This window comes from Diceros bicornis, chromosome 15 (assembly GCF_020826845.1).
Source record: "Diceros bicornis minor isolate mBicDic1 chromosome 15, mDicBic1.mat.cur, whole genome shotgun sequence".
Lineage (NCBI taxonomy): Eukaryota > Metazoa > Chordata > Mammalia > Perissodactyla > Rhinocerotidae > Diceros > Diceros bicornis.
In genome coordinates, this window is record NC_080754.1 from 62,772,081 (window position 1) to 62,786,876 (window position 14,796).

Sequence of the window (14,796 nt, forward strand, 5' to 3'; positions counted from 1 at the left end):
GGGATCACGCCGCACGTTAGAGGACAGATTTCCAACCTTCCATACCTGTGCTATCCTTTCATTTGTTTGCTTGGTTATCCTGTCCTCCCCTTACCTCCTCCATACATACAATTGCTTCCAAAAAGTGGCTCATATCATAGTGCTTTTCAAGGTAAATCTAACTTCAAGCTGCGCCTTGAGATAGCTGGTAATACCCTGCACCTGCAAGTCACTGCAGTTCTGTAAGAGCAGGCGTTGGACCTTGTAACACCTGTCTGCCCTCATCTCTCCATCAATGCTTCTTCTAACGAGCTGCCATCACAGACAATTCTTTCTCAATGAATGAAAAATATTTCCTGTCAGAAAAGTAATTGTGGCTGGCCGATAAACCAGTTTGAAAAATCAAATTTAAATAAGCCAAATTTAAATTTATAAGAGCCTCATTTAACATGCAATTAATTTTATGCCTATAATAAAAAGAGAAAAACCTCCGGTCTTCTCGAGGAATTAAATAGGCTCATAAGGAAATGCTGTGCCTCATGGAAATGAGATAAAATGATTCTTAAAACTGTCACCCTTTTGGTTGTATAATATTATATACACTATATTCTATTTCAGGGAAGTTTGCTGAAATTAAATAATTTTTTCTGAGTACTCATTGGAATGTGACCAAATGGTTAGGGCTGAAACATGGATTATTGGTTCCAGATTTTTTTTTAAGCTCTCACTCCTTTATATTACATCTGAAGTCGCTATAGCTTCTAGTGTTTTTGTTTCTTCCCAAAAGAATGGAGAATAATAGAAATGGTAGAGCTCAGCTACATTTAAGGTTCTTCAAACTTTGTTCCAACTAGTAAAAGGTTGAGCAAAACTTTCATTTGCCAACCTTTTTATTCCTCTTAAAACCCCCATGTATACATTAAGATGGGGTCAGCAGTCATTTATTTCTGATTTATACCATTTTAATGTTTTTAATGTGCAATAAATATATATCCATCCCACTATAAGCCCATTAAGTAATTCAAAACATGACATTAATTTGGGTTTTTCAAGAAGAAAGACGTTAAATTCTTAGGCTGCTTTTTATTCTAAACTTTGCTTCTGGATACTGCCACACATGAGTCACTGTGAAAGATCATGACTAAGTATGTATTTCCCTGTGGGGTGGGAGTATTAATATCACTGAGAAAGTTCTAAGACTTTTCTTTGTTGGAGACAAAGTCAGCCTTTGATATAATTTTAAAAGGCTCTGGGGGCCAATTAACACATCATTGTATTGAAGGTCTTTTTGAAACTAACCCAGTCCTTTTTTTAAAGTAAATTCTTTTTTTTCTAAGGATGTTAATGTTTATTTATTTATAATTAATTTTTTTGAGGTAACATTGGTTTATAACATTATATAAATTTCAGGTGTACATCATTATATTTCAATTTCTGTGTAGACTACATCATGTTCACCATCCAAGACTAATTATCATCCATCACTATACATATGTGCCTTATTACCCCTTCAAGAAAGAATTCTTGAAGGAAACCAAACTTCAACTATTTCTAATAGTGCTCATATTTGGATTTTTGGAGTTTTTCCTGCTTCTGTCTCCAGGACTGAAGGGCTCCCTCCAGAGGCTGCAGCTTGAGTATGTGGATGTTGTCTTTGCAAATCGACCGGACAGTAACACCCCCATGGAAGGTGAGTGAAGGAATTTAATAAAAGACTCTGGAGTTATTGATTCTAGCTTGACAACTTATTCCACTCACCGTAGGAAATGAAATATATTCAGACCACTTTTATTGAAAATGAAAAATAAAAACCTTTCCAGTCGATGAGTTTCAGCCTCAGTATTTACCCTCACAGCTCTGCATCCTGCATCTCCATTCATTTGTTAAGCAGGTGCAGGCATTGGGACTGTGGCTCCTGCTGGTTACAGTGCTCACTTTTTCCAGGTTCATTTCACTTCTGTGATTTCATCAACTAAAACAATAAAACTGATTGGAAGGAGAGTTTATAAACCAGCCATCCTTAGTTTGGAGTAAGTCTTCCGAGGGTCTTCCTGTTGTATAACGACTCTAGGTCTGATTAGTTTCCAAATGGTGGTAACAAGTGCTGAGCGGTACCATGAGCAGAGGTTTTACAGGAGTGACCTCTTCAAAACGAGGCTTTTTATTGCAATTTGGTGTTTGATTCTCAAGGAGCTGCAGCATTTTCTCCCATTTCTGTTACCACTGTTTGAAGACAATAGTTTAAGCATCTCCCTGTGGAAGTTTTCAGAACATTCCTAAAATCAGATTTTCTTCAATTTATTCTTATTTGTGAAACCTACCTAAAATGATTGAGAAAGAAGATAGTTTGAGAGGACAAATTAAAAGAATGTTCTGGTTAACTGAGGTTTATAATCATATGGATTATCACCTGAGGTGAATGAAAACAAAGATATTCGGGAAAGAGAGGGAAAAAAAGAATGTTCTGGTTATTTGAGGTTTACGATATGACATAGATTTACAAATTTTCAAAAAATTAGAATAATTGACGTAAAATTACACTGAGGGTAAATTTGTCCTTGATGATTCAAAAGGTAGTTCAGGATCTTGTAATAAATCAGATTCCATAAAGGTTTATTCTTGCTGTAGGGTTATAGAAGTTATAAATGATTGAAGTACATATGAATTTTTCTGTAGGTTGCATTTCTGACCAAAAAGAATGGTATGGAAATTATTTTCTTTGACAGTTATCTCCTTCTATAATATATATATTGTATATCTAATTTTCTCCTAGAGTTTTCTGCTTTCTTCATTCTGAGTAAGTTAGGTTATTATTATACAATACGGTATCAGTGTTGGAAATTCATAATAAGAAATTATCCATGGAAATGACATGGATATTTTTATCAAAGCAAAGAATAGATGTTTGATAAAGCAAATCATCAATATTTCGTTAGTATAAGAAGGGCTTATTGCAGAGATAATATGATGTCACAGTATTCTCAATAACAAATTAGAACAGAGCTATCTATCATTAAAGCCATATTAAAGCTATCTAGTGGGCCAAAGTGTCAAATAAAATGCCATTTAGTGGGGACTGAGAAAGTCCAAACTTTCTTCCCATTTTAAGAGCCTAGTAACTATTTTCCTCCTTGGAAAATTGTCCTTTGCAATTACACATGTACAGGATAGAAGAACATCTGGGATTTTTCAGTCTTTTATTTATTCATATTTTTTTGCCCATTTTGCCCATCCTACCCTATCTTTAATTTTAGGAATATAATATAGGAGTCTCTCAAACAGAAAACATTATAATTTGCATTATATACCTATAGAAGGAGGAAATTCTCAGTTAGGAGCCAAACTATGTGATACTGATAAGATAATGTTGTCTGTTGTATAAACACTGATTATGTGTTGAAATTCATTAGAAGGGAGCGTCAAAGTGTTAAAAAAAAGAAGAAAAAAAGATTGCTGCCCAATAGAATTTGTAACTGTAGTGTTGCCCAGCCTCTGCTGGAATCAGAACGTTTTCATTTTCCCTGAGTTTCTTACAGAAAATTCCACAAAGCACAATAGGATGCTATTTTATCAGGAGTCATTGTCTAAATTCAGAAGTCTAATGAAGGTGTCAGAAAATAAGGATTTGCACTTGTTGATAAGGTCAAGGAAGCTGGAATTTTGTAGCTCTGCAGCAATCAACCAACCATCTTAGGCTGGAATGCAGCCTGCTCTCCCCCACCCCCACTAAGGGGAGATCCACCCTGCGCTGGTCCATCAGGCTCTAGGCTGGGAGGACTTATCGGGGACATACCACATGCAATTCCTCATGTAGGACTTGTTCCAGACTGAAATAGCTTCTCTGTGACTTCTCCCTGGCTTTCAGGAAATGTGTAGCCTCAAAGCTAGTATACTCATTTGTTCCAAGGTGGGCCTGATAGAAATGCCAGTTTGACACTAGTCTCTAGAAACTCATTCTCTACATTAAGTCTTTTCTACTTTACTGTAACAGAGGAGAGCACTGACCTGGGCAACAGAGAGAAGAAGAAGTAGGAAACACAAAGAAAATAAGCAATAGACAGGGATTGCCAGGCGGCCTTGGGTACATCTGTTCCTCTAAAAACTGAAAAAATGGTCTCCATGCTATTTCTAACCCTGGTGGTCTAGTGGTTAAGATTCAGCACTCTCATCTCTGTGGCCTGGGTTCATTTCCTGGTTAGGGAACCTCACCAGCCGTCTGTCCGTTGTCATAGTGTGGATGCTACTTGTTGCTGTGATGCTGAAACCTATGCCACTGGGATTTCAAATACCAGCAGGGTCGCCCACGGTGGACCGCTTTCGGCAGAGCTTCCAGACTAAGATACACTAGGAAGAAACACTTGACCACCCACTTCTGAAAAAATTGGCGGCGAAAACCCTGTGAATAGCAGTGGAGAATTGTCTTATGTAGCTCAGGGAAGGTGAGAGGATGGTACAAAAAGACGAGGCAAGGTTCCGCTCTGCTATCCACAGGGACGTTAGGAGTCAGAATTGACTCCACAACACTAACAACAAAACAATTTCTGGATTCCATGTTGTTATTAAGATTCATTTTTGCAATGATTTTGTAAATCATATGTGTGTGTACGTGAGTGAAAGTTGTACATGTGCAGTGGGGTCTACCTTAGAGGCTATTAGTGTTTCTAAAAACAACACAGAAAGTCAATGTTATGTATAATCAAAATCACCCTCGAAAACCCTACAGTAATTCTTTGTTAGTCAATGTTACTCTATAGCTTTTAATTAGTTATTCAGTTTCTTCTCCAAATATAGTGACAAAACCATCACTAGATACTTGCCCAGTCACTGTTTTCTTTGTAATGGACGGAAAATAATTAATATCATTCACATACTTTTCTTATTTCAGCAACTCACACTGGCAATTTGAGGCTCAATTGCATCCATTTCTGTGTGATATAAGTGATGCAATAGGGTTGCCAAGTGCATATTGCTGAATTTTCATATATTAAATCTACACATGTTGGCACTGTATTCTATGTGTGTGCCTGGGTATCTCATAATAGACCCTTAGCATCTGTAGATCATTTTTATTGGTTTCAACCATTTTCTGTCAATTCCATGGAGCCACAACACATGCAAACTTGTAATTTTGCTGAGGCACATATTTTAAACCCCGGGGACCTAATGAGAGAACCCAGCCTAGCTTTCTAAAACACATTTTAAACAACTTTGATTTAAATTTATTAAAATGCCAACCCCATTTATTTGATTTGCACTATGAAAGGATGTTAATTGGGAACATTTCTAAAATAAACCAAGATGAGTTTCATCCAGTTTCTACGTATCATATGGCAACCAATTTAGCCAGAAAAAGATTAGCAGTAGCATCTTCACACTATATTGGCGTCATGTATCCAATTAGTTGTTACCATCCTTTTCCTCCCTAGAAACCCTAGAAAACCTTTCCTTCCCTAGAAAAAAAGTGGGTCCTCTCAAAAAAATGGCTATAAATTCTAAACGTGTGGTCTGTGGAGAAAGGGGTAGGACACTTCATCTGCAATCTGCAACCCTATGGAGTGCAGTGAGACACTTGACAGCTACCGGAAGATGTTCCTGACAGCAGAGGGCAACTCACGTACTTTTTCCTCTGTCCTTCTTGTTTATTTTTTCTGATTCACCTAGTAGTAAGTCATTTTTCTTTCACCGCATCTGCCATGCCATCTGTCTCTGCTATAATATCTGGCCTTGGTGGAATGTTTTCCAATCTCAGAAAAAATCAGCCCCATATCCCATTTCTTCTTTGTTACACTGCTGTGTTCTTTCCAGTAGTCACTGACAGTTCCTTGGGCTCTGTGATACTCATATTCTTAATTCTCTCATTTCCATAATCCCAACACGTATTTCAAAATCTTCTCTGAAGCTCATTAGACAAGAGATAGTTCATGCCAACACGAGTCACGCTGGACAGGGATAGACACAGCGCATTTGTGTGTGTGAGGACCTGCACCGGGAGGTTTTGGGGTTTGGTTTTCTGTATTTCACAGTGCCGGGCTATCTTCTCCACCGCTGCTCTTCTGATTGCTCCGGGGAGGGAGTAATTGAGCATGCATGTGGGCATGAAAGGAGGCTGTCAACAAGCACCACTTGTGAATAACAGAAAAAGGAGGGGACCCGTTTTAATTTATATAGCTTTTTAAAAATGAAAGAAGAAAGCCCACTAGTTTGTTGATCTGAGAATATGATGATTTTTAAATTTAATTAAATTTTAATTTAAAAGACACTTGGAATTGAGCTTTCTAACTTTTATTTAAAGCTTTTGCCAAGACTAGTTAATCTCACAGACTTCCTGAGTCATTAGATATTATTCTCAACCTAATTATAGTACAAATTATTTATTTTTTTCCTGCTAGCAGGTCAATGCAGACATAAAACAACCCAGATGTCGTATTTCAAATAAGAGAGACAAGATCAAAGTTAGCATCACTTAATTCCCATAGTAGCATCATGTCAAACAACTCATTTCATAAGAATTTACTTTTTTCTAAGCCATCTTTTTTAGTGTCACCATTTGCAAGCGAGAATATATGGGTAGTCAGGAACCTGGGATATCCAATGACAGCTCAGGAAATACCAGAAAGTGGCAAACACTGCAGCATCCCAAATATTCTACATTTTTTAAATTCCAGAACACTGGATCTAGGTATTTAGCATCCAAAGTAAAGCTTTCAGAACAAAAATTTAACGACCTAAAACCTAGAAATATCATCTAACCACAATGGATCAGCCCTTCTGCCTTTATATTTTATTATCTTTCCTGAAAGTCACCCTCAGTCTATCCCAAAAAACATAATTGCAGGAAGAAATCTTCTGCAAGTAGTCTATAACTGTGCTGCCCAATAGAAATAGTATACAAGCCACATATGTATTTTAAATTTTCTATTAGCTACATTAAAAAACTAAAAAGAAACAGGTGAAATTAATTGTAAAAATATTTTTTAATTAACCCAATATATTAAAAAATTATCACTTCAACATGAAATCAATATAAAAATTATTAATGAGATATTTTACATTCTTTTTTTTCCTACTAAGTCTTTGAAATCTGTTATGTATTTCACATTTATAGCATATGTTAATTTGGACCAGTCACATTTCAAGTGCTCAATAACCATACATAGCTAGTGGCTACTGTATTTGACCACACAGGTCTATAAACTCTATTTCCAATCTAGCAGAGCACCAGACACATAGTAGGTACTCAATAAATATTTATTGGGGGGATAGATGGATGGGTAAATGGATGAATGAATAGATGAGTGGATGGATGATTAGATGAATGAGTGAACAAGTGTTTGAGTGATTGAATGAATGAAGCTCTAAAGTTAAATAGATCCAACTTCATTTTTATCTACTTGAAAACTTATTTTGGTTTCCTAGCATCTATGAACATTCTGGTACCTGATCTAGTTCAACATATTTCAGAAGGACAGGTTCCTGGCAAACAGCCCCAGGACACTCTTACATTCCATTTCTCCATCTGCAACACTGGCAACATCCAGATGCCGAATCTCTCTCCAGAAATCTGATTGATACCTAAATGAGCAGAAATGAATGAAGAGATAATTCATTGGCAGTTCAGTTGCCCCTGAGGATTACTGTATCAAATTAAAATTATCTAACACATTTCATTTATGACTCTGGCCAGGGCCTCTGGTGTCTGTCAGATCAATTTAACCTCCTGGCTTGAAAGGCTGGGACAGCTGAGTTTTCAAGAAATTAATTTGGAGAAAATTATTTTCATGTCCAAGAAGATGAGCCAAACCCTACCAAGCCTATGGCAAAAAAATTGTGTTCCAATTTTACTAAATCAGTTTTATTTCCATTTTAACTGTGAATTCACCAAAAATTTTACTGCCGCTTCAGACCTATTCAGCTGATGTTTTATCTTTTACAGAACAACATGTCGTGTCATTATAAGAGAAATTCATTTCATCCATTCTAAGAAACGACATTGGGGGATGGTTGGGTTCACTTCGGGTTCTTTCAGTCTCTGATGTGGCTTTTTAGAAAATCTCATGTTTCTATTCGTTGTGGGCCTCCTTCTCTTGGGGACAATATTTCTTCAAAGTGGACTAGGGGCAGTAGGTGGACACAGCTTCAAATCCTGGCTTTGCTCCTACTAGACTGTGTAGCTAGGGCAGGTTACTATCCTCACTGAGGCTCAGGAGCCTCACCTGGAACTGCAGGTAACACCTGAAGTGACTTCTGAAGAGTTAACCATGTGGGTACAGTACTCACTCACAGCAGGGGGAAGCAGACATAAGCCCTGTTTCTAGAATGCCCTGTATAATGCACATACAAACAAAACCCCCCTTTCTCTGGATCTCTTCTCAGAGGCAACATAGGAGAAGTCCAAAGCCCTTAAATTATAATGTGATGAAAATCAAATGAAGGTGCCAGGCTGCCGTGTCAACCAGGGTCTGTGGTGAGGCCATGCAGGAATCATGCCCTTTAAAATTAATGTAACCATAGATTTTCCAGGATTAATCTATTCAGTCAAAAGGTGATCTTGAGCCTGTGATTTTATTTTCAAAAGCGTATCTAGGAAAAACTCAATAATAGGATTCATTCAGTCTTTCAATTGATATTCTCTGAATATCTACTCTGTGCCAAGCTCTTGTGGAGGAACTGGGAGAAGCGGAAGCTAATAAACCAGGCAAACTTCCTGTCCTTAGAGAAATTACATTCTTGGGGAGACAGACGAGAAGTAAGAAATTTACACTAGATGGTGATAATAGTATGAAGGAAAAAATAAATCCTGGGAGGGCGATAGGAAGTATGGGGAGTAGATTTCAGATAGAGTGTCCAAGGAAGGTCTCACTGAGAAAGATGTGGGGGGAATAAATAGGAAGGGCATGACTTTGGAGTCAGACAGACCCTAATTCAAGTCATCATTCTGTTTCTTATGAGCTCTGTGATCTTAGGCAAGTTATTTAACCTCTCTTATCCTCTGTTTCCTTATCTGTAAAATGCAGGTAATAATATCTACTCTGTAGGGTTATTATTGAGTATTATTTGAGATAATATAGACAAAATCCTTAGAATATTGCTTAGTACATGGTAATTACTCAAGAACGTAAGCTATCTTTCTTTCATTGTTATCGTTTGCATGATCCTGCTGTAAATTTGTCACGTGGGAAATGACCCTGATGCAATGGGAGCTCCAAGTCCACCACCAGCTGGTCCTAGAGGTCCCGAGAGAGGAAGGCTCACACAGCAAATTAAGACACGTGAATCACATGGTTCATTAAATCAAGTAAAAAGTGTAGTGAGAAGCAAGGGAGGAGAGATGGGGCAATTAAAACAATTAGGATAGAGTACCAGCAGGCTGAGGGACCCAACAACTTGAAGCTTGGGGTGCACAGTGTTCCTATGGTCTGCTCTCTCTCTCTACTGCATTGGCCTTCCCTGTGATGGTTTGGTTATAAGGGCCAGAGTTGAGGTTTGAGGAAGGAAGCTCAGCAGACAGAAGGTGCCTGGGTTGATGGTACCCTTGTTCTATTAGAAAGTCTCAGGGACAAGTCCGCCTGGCCGTTAGCTGTAGCTCACCCAATAGCCTGATGTGCAGCTATGACTCTTTGCATTTCTTGTGAAGAGGATTTTGGAGGCCACAATGGAGTCACTAATGGGTGGCTGATTTAAACATATGAGGACCTCATTTCAGTCCTCATATGTTTCACGTATATTTAGTGTATCTCAAATGTTTGGTGTCGTATGCCTAAGGATGAATTGTGACTATCACGTCTTTCCATCCTTCCTTCTCTGTGCTCAGCACACACACATTTTCTACTTTGTCTGTGGCTACCATCATTCAGAGGTTACTAATCCACTTAGTTTTACCATATGCATTATGTGAATTCTGCCTATGTCTCACAAGCTACTTGTTTCTCTACCCGGTTTCATTTATCTTCCTTACTTGTTTGTTTCTCTTACTGTCTTGAGCAGAACTGAATAATTTTAAGTAACACAGCAAAGGCACATTACAGAGTTCACCACTCTTAGTTGTTGACATGCTGCCTCAGATTTGCAGTCTTCTAGGGCCATTGAAAAATTTTCCAGAATTAACAGAGGCCTCCAAAGTTCTGAATGTGGATCACTCTGAAATGCATCTATCAGGAACAGAACCTTGGTAAACAAATTATCTTTTTCCAACTGGGTTCCACAGAGAAAACAGGAGCTTTAGAAAAACTGCCTCCACTAGAGCGTACTGAGAAGTTAAGATCGCCAAGGCTGCAGAAAATATGTGATGAACTTTAAGCTATATTCCAAATAACAATCTGTAACCACCTAGTGCTGTGTTTTGTGCTTTCTTTGGAAGTCAAAGATTCCCAACCTCATTCCATAAAGTACTGGTTTGAAGGGAAGATCCTGGAGAAGAATATGCTTATATTCTTTGCAATTTAGCTACTTCCTCTATTCTCTCCCCCCTTTTTTTTTTTCTTTCTTCACATCTTCATCAACCGTGAAGGCAGAAGAGATACAACTCCTCTCATTAGTGAGATACAGAAGGGAAACCGACATGGGATCTGTGTCTGGGGGCCTATTGCATCCTCACCACGAATTTGTGGCCCTCACCAAGCTCAGAAGTGCAGGGATTTTTTGTTTTTTTCTTTTTTTCCTTAAGTTGTTTTTAGTTAAAAAAGAGAGAGAGAGAGAAGAGAGACAGCTTCTGCTCACCCCAGCTGTCAGGTGGAAACAGAGCTGCTTAGTATTCTTGGGCTGTGGTTTTGTGACTTGTGTGAACTTCCTTCTGTGTGGGTTGTCATCTCCCTGAAAGATAGCTGGTGATATGACAAAATTGACCTCCACATTCTGAGGCATGTCGACTCAGTCTCAGGGGAATTCATCTCCATAAGTTCCTCACTGTGCCGCAGCTGATCTGCAATGACATGGATGGGATGGGAGACCAACATTATTCAGCTCTCCAGCCCAGGCAGGCGGGGCTGTGGATTTGAGCAGCATCTCACTCAGGGTTGATGAGCATGCTGATTCAATGGAGTGAGCAGGGCCACCTGTGTCATTACCAATCTGGAATTCTCAGACAGTGGGATAAACAAATACTCTCATGTCTCTCTCTTACTCTCTGTAAAAAGTGAAGTACTGAGAGAGTAAACAGCTTTGTTAACCCCCTCCTGGTGTTTAATACGTGTAGTGAAAAAATATGGGTCTGCAATCAGAGGACTAGGGGGCTAGTCTTAGGTGTGTGAACTCGGTTGAGTTGCTCAGACTTTCTACTTCTCAGTTTTTCATTTGGAAAATGGGAAGAATAAAAATATGACCTTGCCTAGCTATTTCCAAGATTGTGTGAAGATAACATAAGATAATATAAGTGGAAATTTTTACACATCGTGATGCCCTGTACAAATAGTTTGAGGTTGTTACTGTTGCTATATATGTTTACTCTTTTGGAATATATATGTGTAATAAGATGTAACAATTGAAGTTTCAACCAGTCATCAAGACACAATGGAAATGACATTTCTTTCAAAGAGAGGTGCCAAATCTCCATTTGTATACTTGCAAAGAAAATGGGCAAGAGCTGGTTCCATGTCTTTTTCTTCCCCCAACATTTTAATTTGGGAAATTAAAAACCTATAGAATAGTTGAAAAAATAAACACCCAGTATTTATCTAGATTTACCAAATTGTAAATTTGGCTGTATTTTGCCTCCATGTTTTCCTCTCTTGCTCTCTCTCATTGTGACGTTTCACCCATTAATACTTTCTTCTAGCGCCTGAGAACAAGGCATTCTTCTCTAAAACCATAACGCAATCACCACACTCAACAACTTTAACCTTGATACACCACTATTATCTAATATACAAGCCATATGCAAATTTCCTAAAATGTCCTTTATAGGATTTAGTAGTCGTTGTTTGAGAGGGAGGTGGGCCCAGGATTTAATTCAGAATTGTACTTGCATTGAGTTGTCCTGGCTTTTCAATCTAAAAAGGCTAGAACGGTTCTTCCACATTTTTTTCCTCTTTAATGACATTGACATTTTAAAAAAATCCAAGCCAGTGGTTGTGAAGAATGTCTCTCAGTCGATTTGTCTGACTGTTTTTTCATGATGAGATTAAGATCAAGCATTTTTGGCAAGACTACATGTGATGTTCTGTTCTTCTCAATGTGTCCCGTAGAGGGCCCAGGAGAGTCACTGTGTCCCATTATTGGTCATGTTAAGGTTGATCACTCGTGTGATCCTTATCCATAAGGATGCACTGTGAATATCAGCCTGAGTTTTCATCAGCGCCAAGAGACACTTGTTCCCACTGAATGTAAAGGGCCAGTGGGAGATAAAAAATAAAGCTGTGTTGTGATTACACAATCATGGAGCATGCTTGTTCCACATACCAGTTACATATGTTTAAATATCTAATTTTAAATCGATCTGACTCAAATTACACATGAAAAAAATTAACTCTTCCATTAGTTTCAGAAAACAACTTTTTTTACTTTATAAGAAAATACCATTGAGTCCAATATAATTGGAAGTTTAGGAAAACCTTGTATACTTAAGGTTTGTCTCAACAAATTACAAAATAAGGCACTTGGCCACCTGTATAAAATGTATACGTTATACACAGCCATCCCTCATACCCTACCACTAGTCTCCCCACAAACCCTCCCCAGGAGTCTGAAGACTTTCGAAAGTGTCACCTCTACTTCAGGAGTGAGTGTCATTGTTCAAAGACTGGAAATGCTTATGAGCCATAAACCCAGCCTCCATAATTTGGAATTTACCCATCTTTTCTAAATGTATCTCTGTGTTAAGTTTTGTTTATTTGTTTTAAATTCTGAATGGCAAGCTCGTCTTGTGACTATCTTCAATGAAGCCAATCATACAAAATTAATGATAATTAAAAAGATACTTTTAAACTTAACTTTTTGAAACCCTTGTACAGATCAACTCAGAATTTACTTATACAAGAAAATCAGTTTTTTTCTTTTAAGGGCCACTGGATTGAAGGAATAGGTATAGTGAAGTTACCTATTAAAACCTATGAAGTTTCCCTGAAGTTCTACAGGAAAAGAAAGGGTAGTCTTACCAATATTCTCCTTTACATGGAGAAAAAATGAAAGTATTGTATTACTGGCATGGAAACTGGAAATACATTTGGTAATGGAACGACCCCAATTTCCACCTAGAAATGAGTGCTTTTATCTAATGAGACAAGAGAAAAAGCAAACAGACATCAGAATTCACATAAAACTCAACAGAAAGCAAAAAAGGGAGATATGGAGACCAAAAAGAAAAATTGAGGAAGGAAAAAAGGATGAAATTTTGTTTCTCCCATCCATTTCCCCTATTCTCTTCTCAAGCACGGGTCAAATCTTGCAAGACGCTCTCTAAAAACCTACAGAATGCATTTTAAACATCACCTTTTAGCACTCAGGATGGCCCAGAGAACAACACGGTGTAGTAAAAATACTCAGATCCAGAGGCTGGCCCGGTGGTGTAGTGGTTAAGTTCATGTGCTCTGCTTCAGTGGCCTGCGGGTCACAGGTTCGGATCCCGGGCCTGAACACACACACCACTTATCCAGCCATGCTGCAGTGGTGTCCCTTATATAAAGTATAGGAAGATGGGCACAGATGTTAGCCCAGGGCCAATCTTCCTCAGCAAAAGGAGGAGGATTGGCAACAGACGTTAGCTCAGGGCTAATATTCCTCACCAAAAAAAAAAAAAAAAAAATTCAGATCCAAAGCCTGGCTCATTCATTTATTCATATTCAACTAATAGTTATTGAGTGCCTGCTGTATACTGGGCATTGTTCTCGATGTGTGCAATATACAAGAGAGCAAAACAGACAAAGATCCCCACTCTTGTAGGACACATCCAATCTAGCAGGACAGACAGGACATACACAGTAAAACAATAAAAATTAAATTATATAGAAAATTAGAAGGTAATAGTGCTATGGAAAAAAGAAAAAGTAGAGCAGCGTAATAGAATGGGAATGCTCGAGGAGTCGGGAGTGGCACTGAGAAGGTAAGAGCTGAGCAGAGTCTTGAAGGGGTCAAATGAGCCACTGGGAGGGAGATAAGGAGGTTGTTGCTGGTGGCGGAAACTGTGCAAAGGCTCTGAGATGGGAGCAGCCTGTGGTGCAGGAGGAACATCAGGGACACCACGCGGCTTCAGAGAGTAAGGAAAGAGGAGTGCAGAAGGAGATGAGCTTAGAGAGATTACAGGGGCCAGGTCTTTTGGGGACCTCTGAATTTTGGACAAAGAAATGACCTGATTTCACTTACATTTCTAAAGGATCCCTCTGGCTTGGAATCAGAATAAATTATAAAGGGGCAGATGTAGGAGCAAGGAGACATGCTAACAAATGATTGTAGCCATCTAGGTGAGAGATAATGGTGGCTCAGACAAGGGTGCCAGCTGTGGAAGTGTGAAAGTGGTCAAGTTTGGATAAATATTGAATGGAGAGCCAGCAGAAGTTCCTGATGGATTGGATGGGGTGTAACAGAAAGAGAGGAGTGAAGAATGACTCCATGGTTTTAGGCCTGAAGGATGGAGCTGCCATCAACTGATAAGAGGAACACACAGGTAGAGCTGGTTTGTGGGGGAGCTCAGAGGTCCAGTACAGTCATCTTGAGTTTGAGGTATTCATTAGACATCCAAGTGGAGATGTTCAGTGAGCAGTTGAACGCAGGAGACAGGCCTGGGATGGAGATGTAAATTTGGGAGTTGTCTGCGTATAAATGGTATTTAAAGCATTGAAAATTGATAAAAATCGTACAGGGAGTAAAAATAGAAAGAAAAAAAAGGAC

At 38.6% G+C, this 14,796-nt stretch overlaps 1 protein-coding gene across 3 annotated transcripts in view; it reads left to right on the forward strand.

Moving 5' to 3' along the window:
- The window catches only part of KCNAB1 (potassium voltage-gated channel subfamily A regulatory beta subunit 1), a 382,942-nt gene that overhangs the window by 328,896 nt on the left and 39,250 nt on the right, over window positions 1-14,796 (forward strand). For 2 of the 3 annotated variants that reach the window (XM_058556440.1, XM_058556441.1), the window contains exon 8: window positions 1,583-1,669. The exons of the other annotated variant lie outside the window; for it this stretch is intronic. In XM_058556440.1, coding sequence (XP_058412423.1) covers window positions 1,583-1,669 — 87 coding nt within the window. The remainder of the gene's footprint in view (window positions 1-1,582; window positions 1,670-14,796) is intronic. 3 annotated transcript variants of the gene reach the window in all.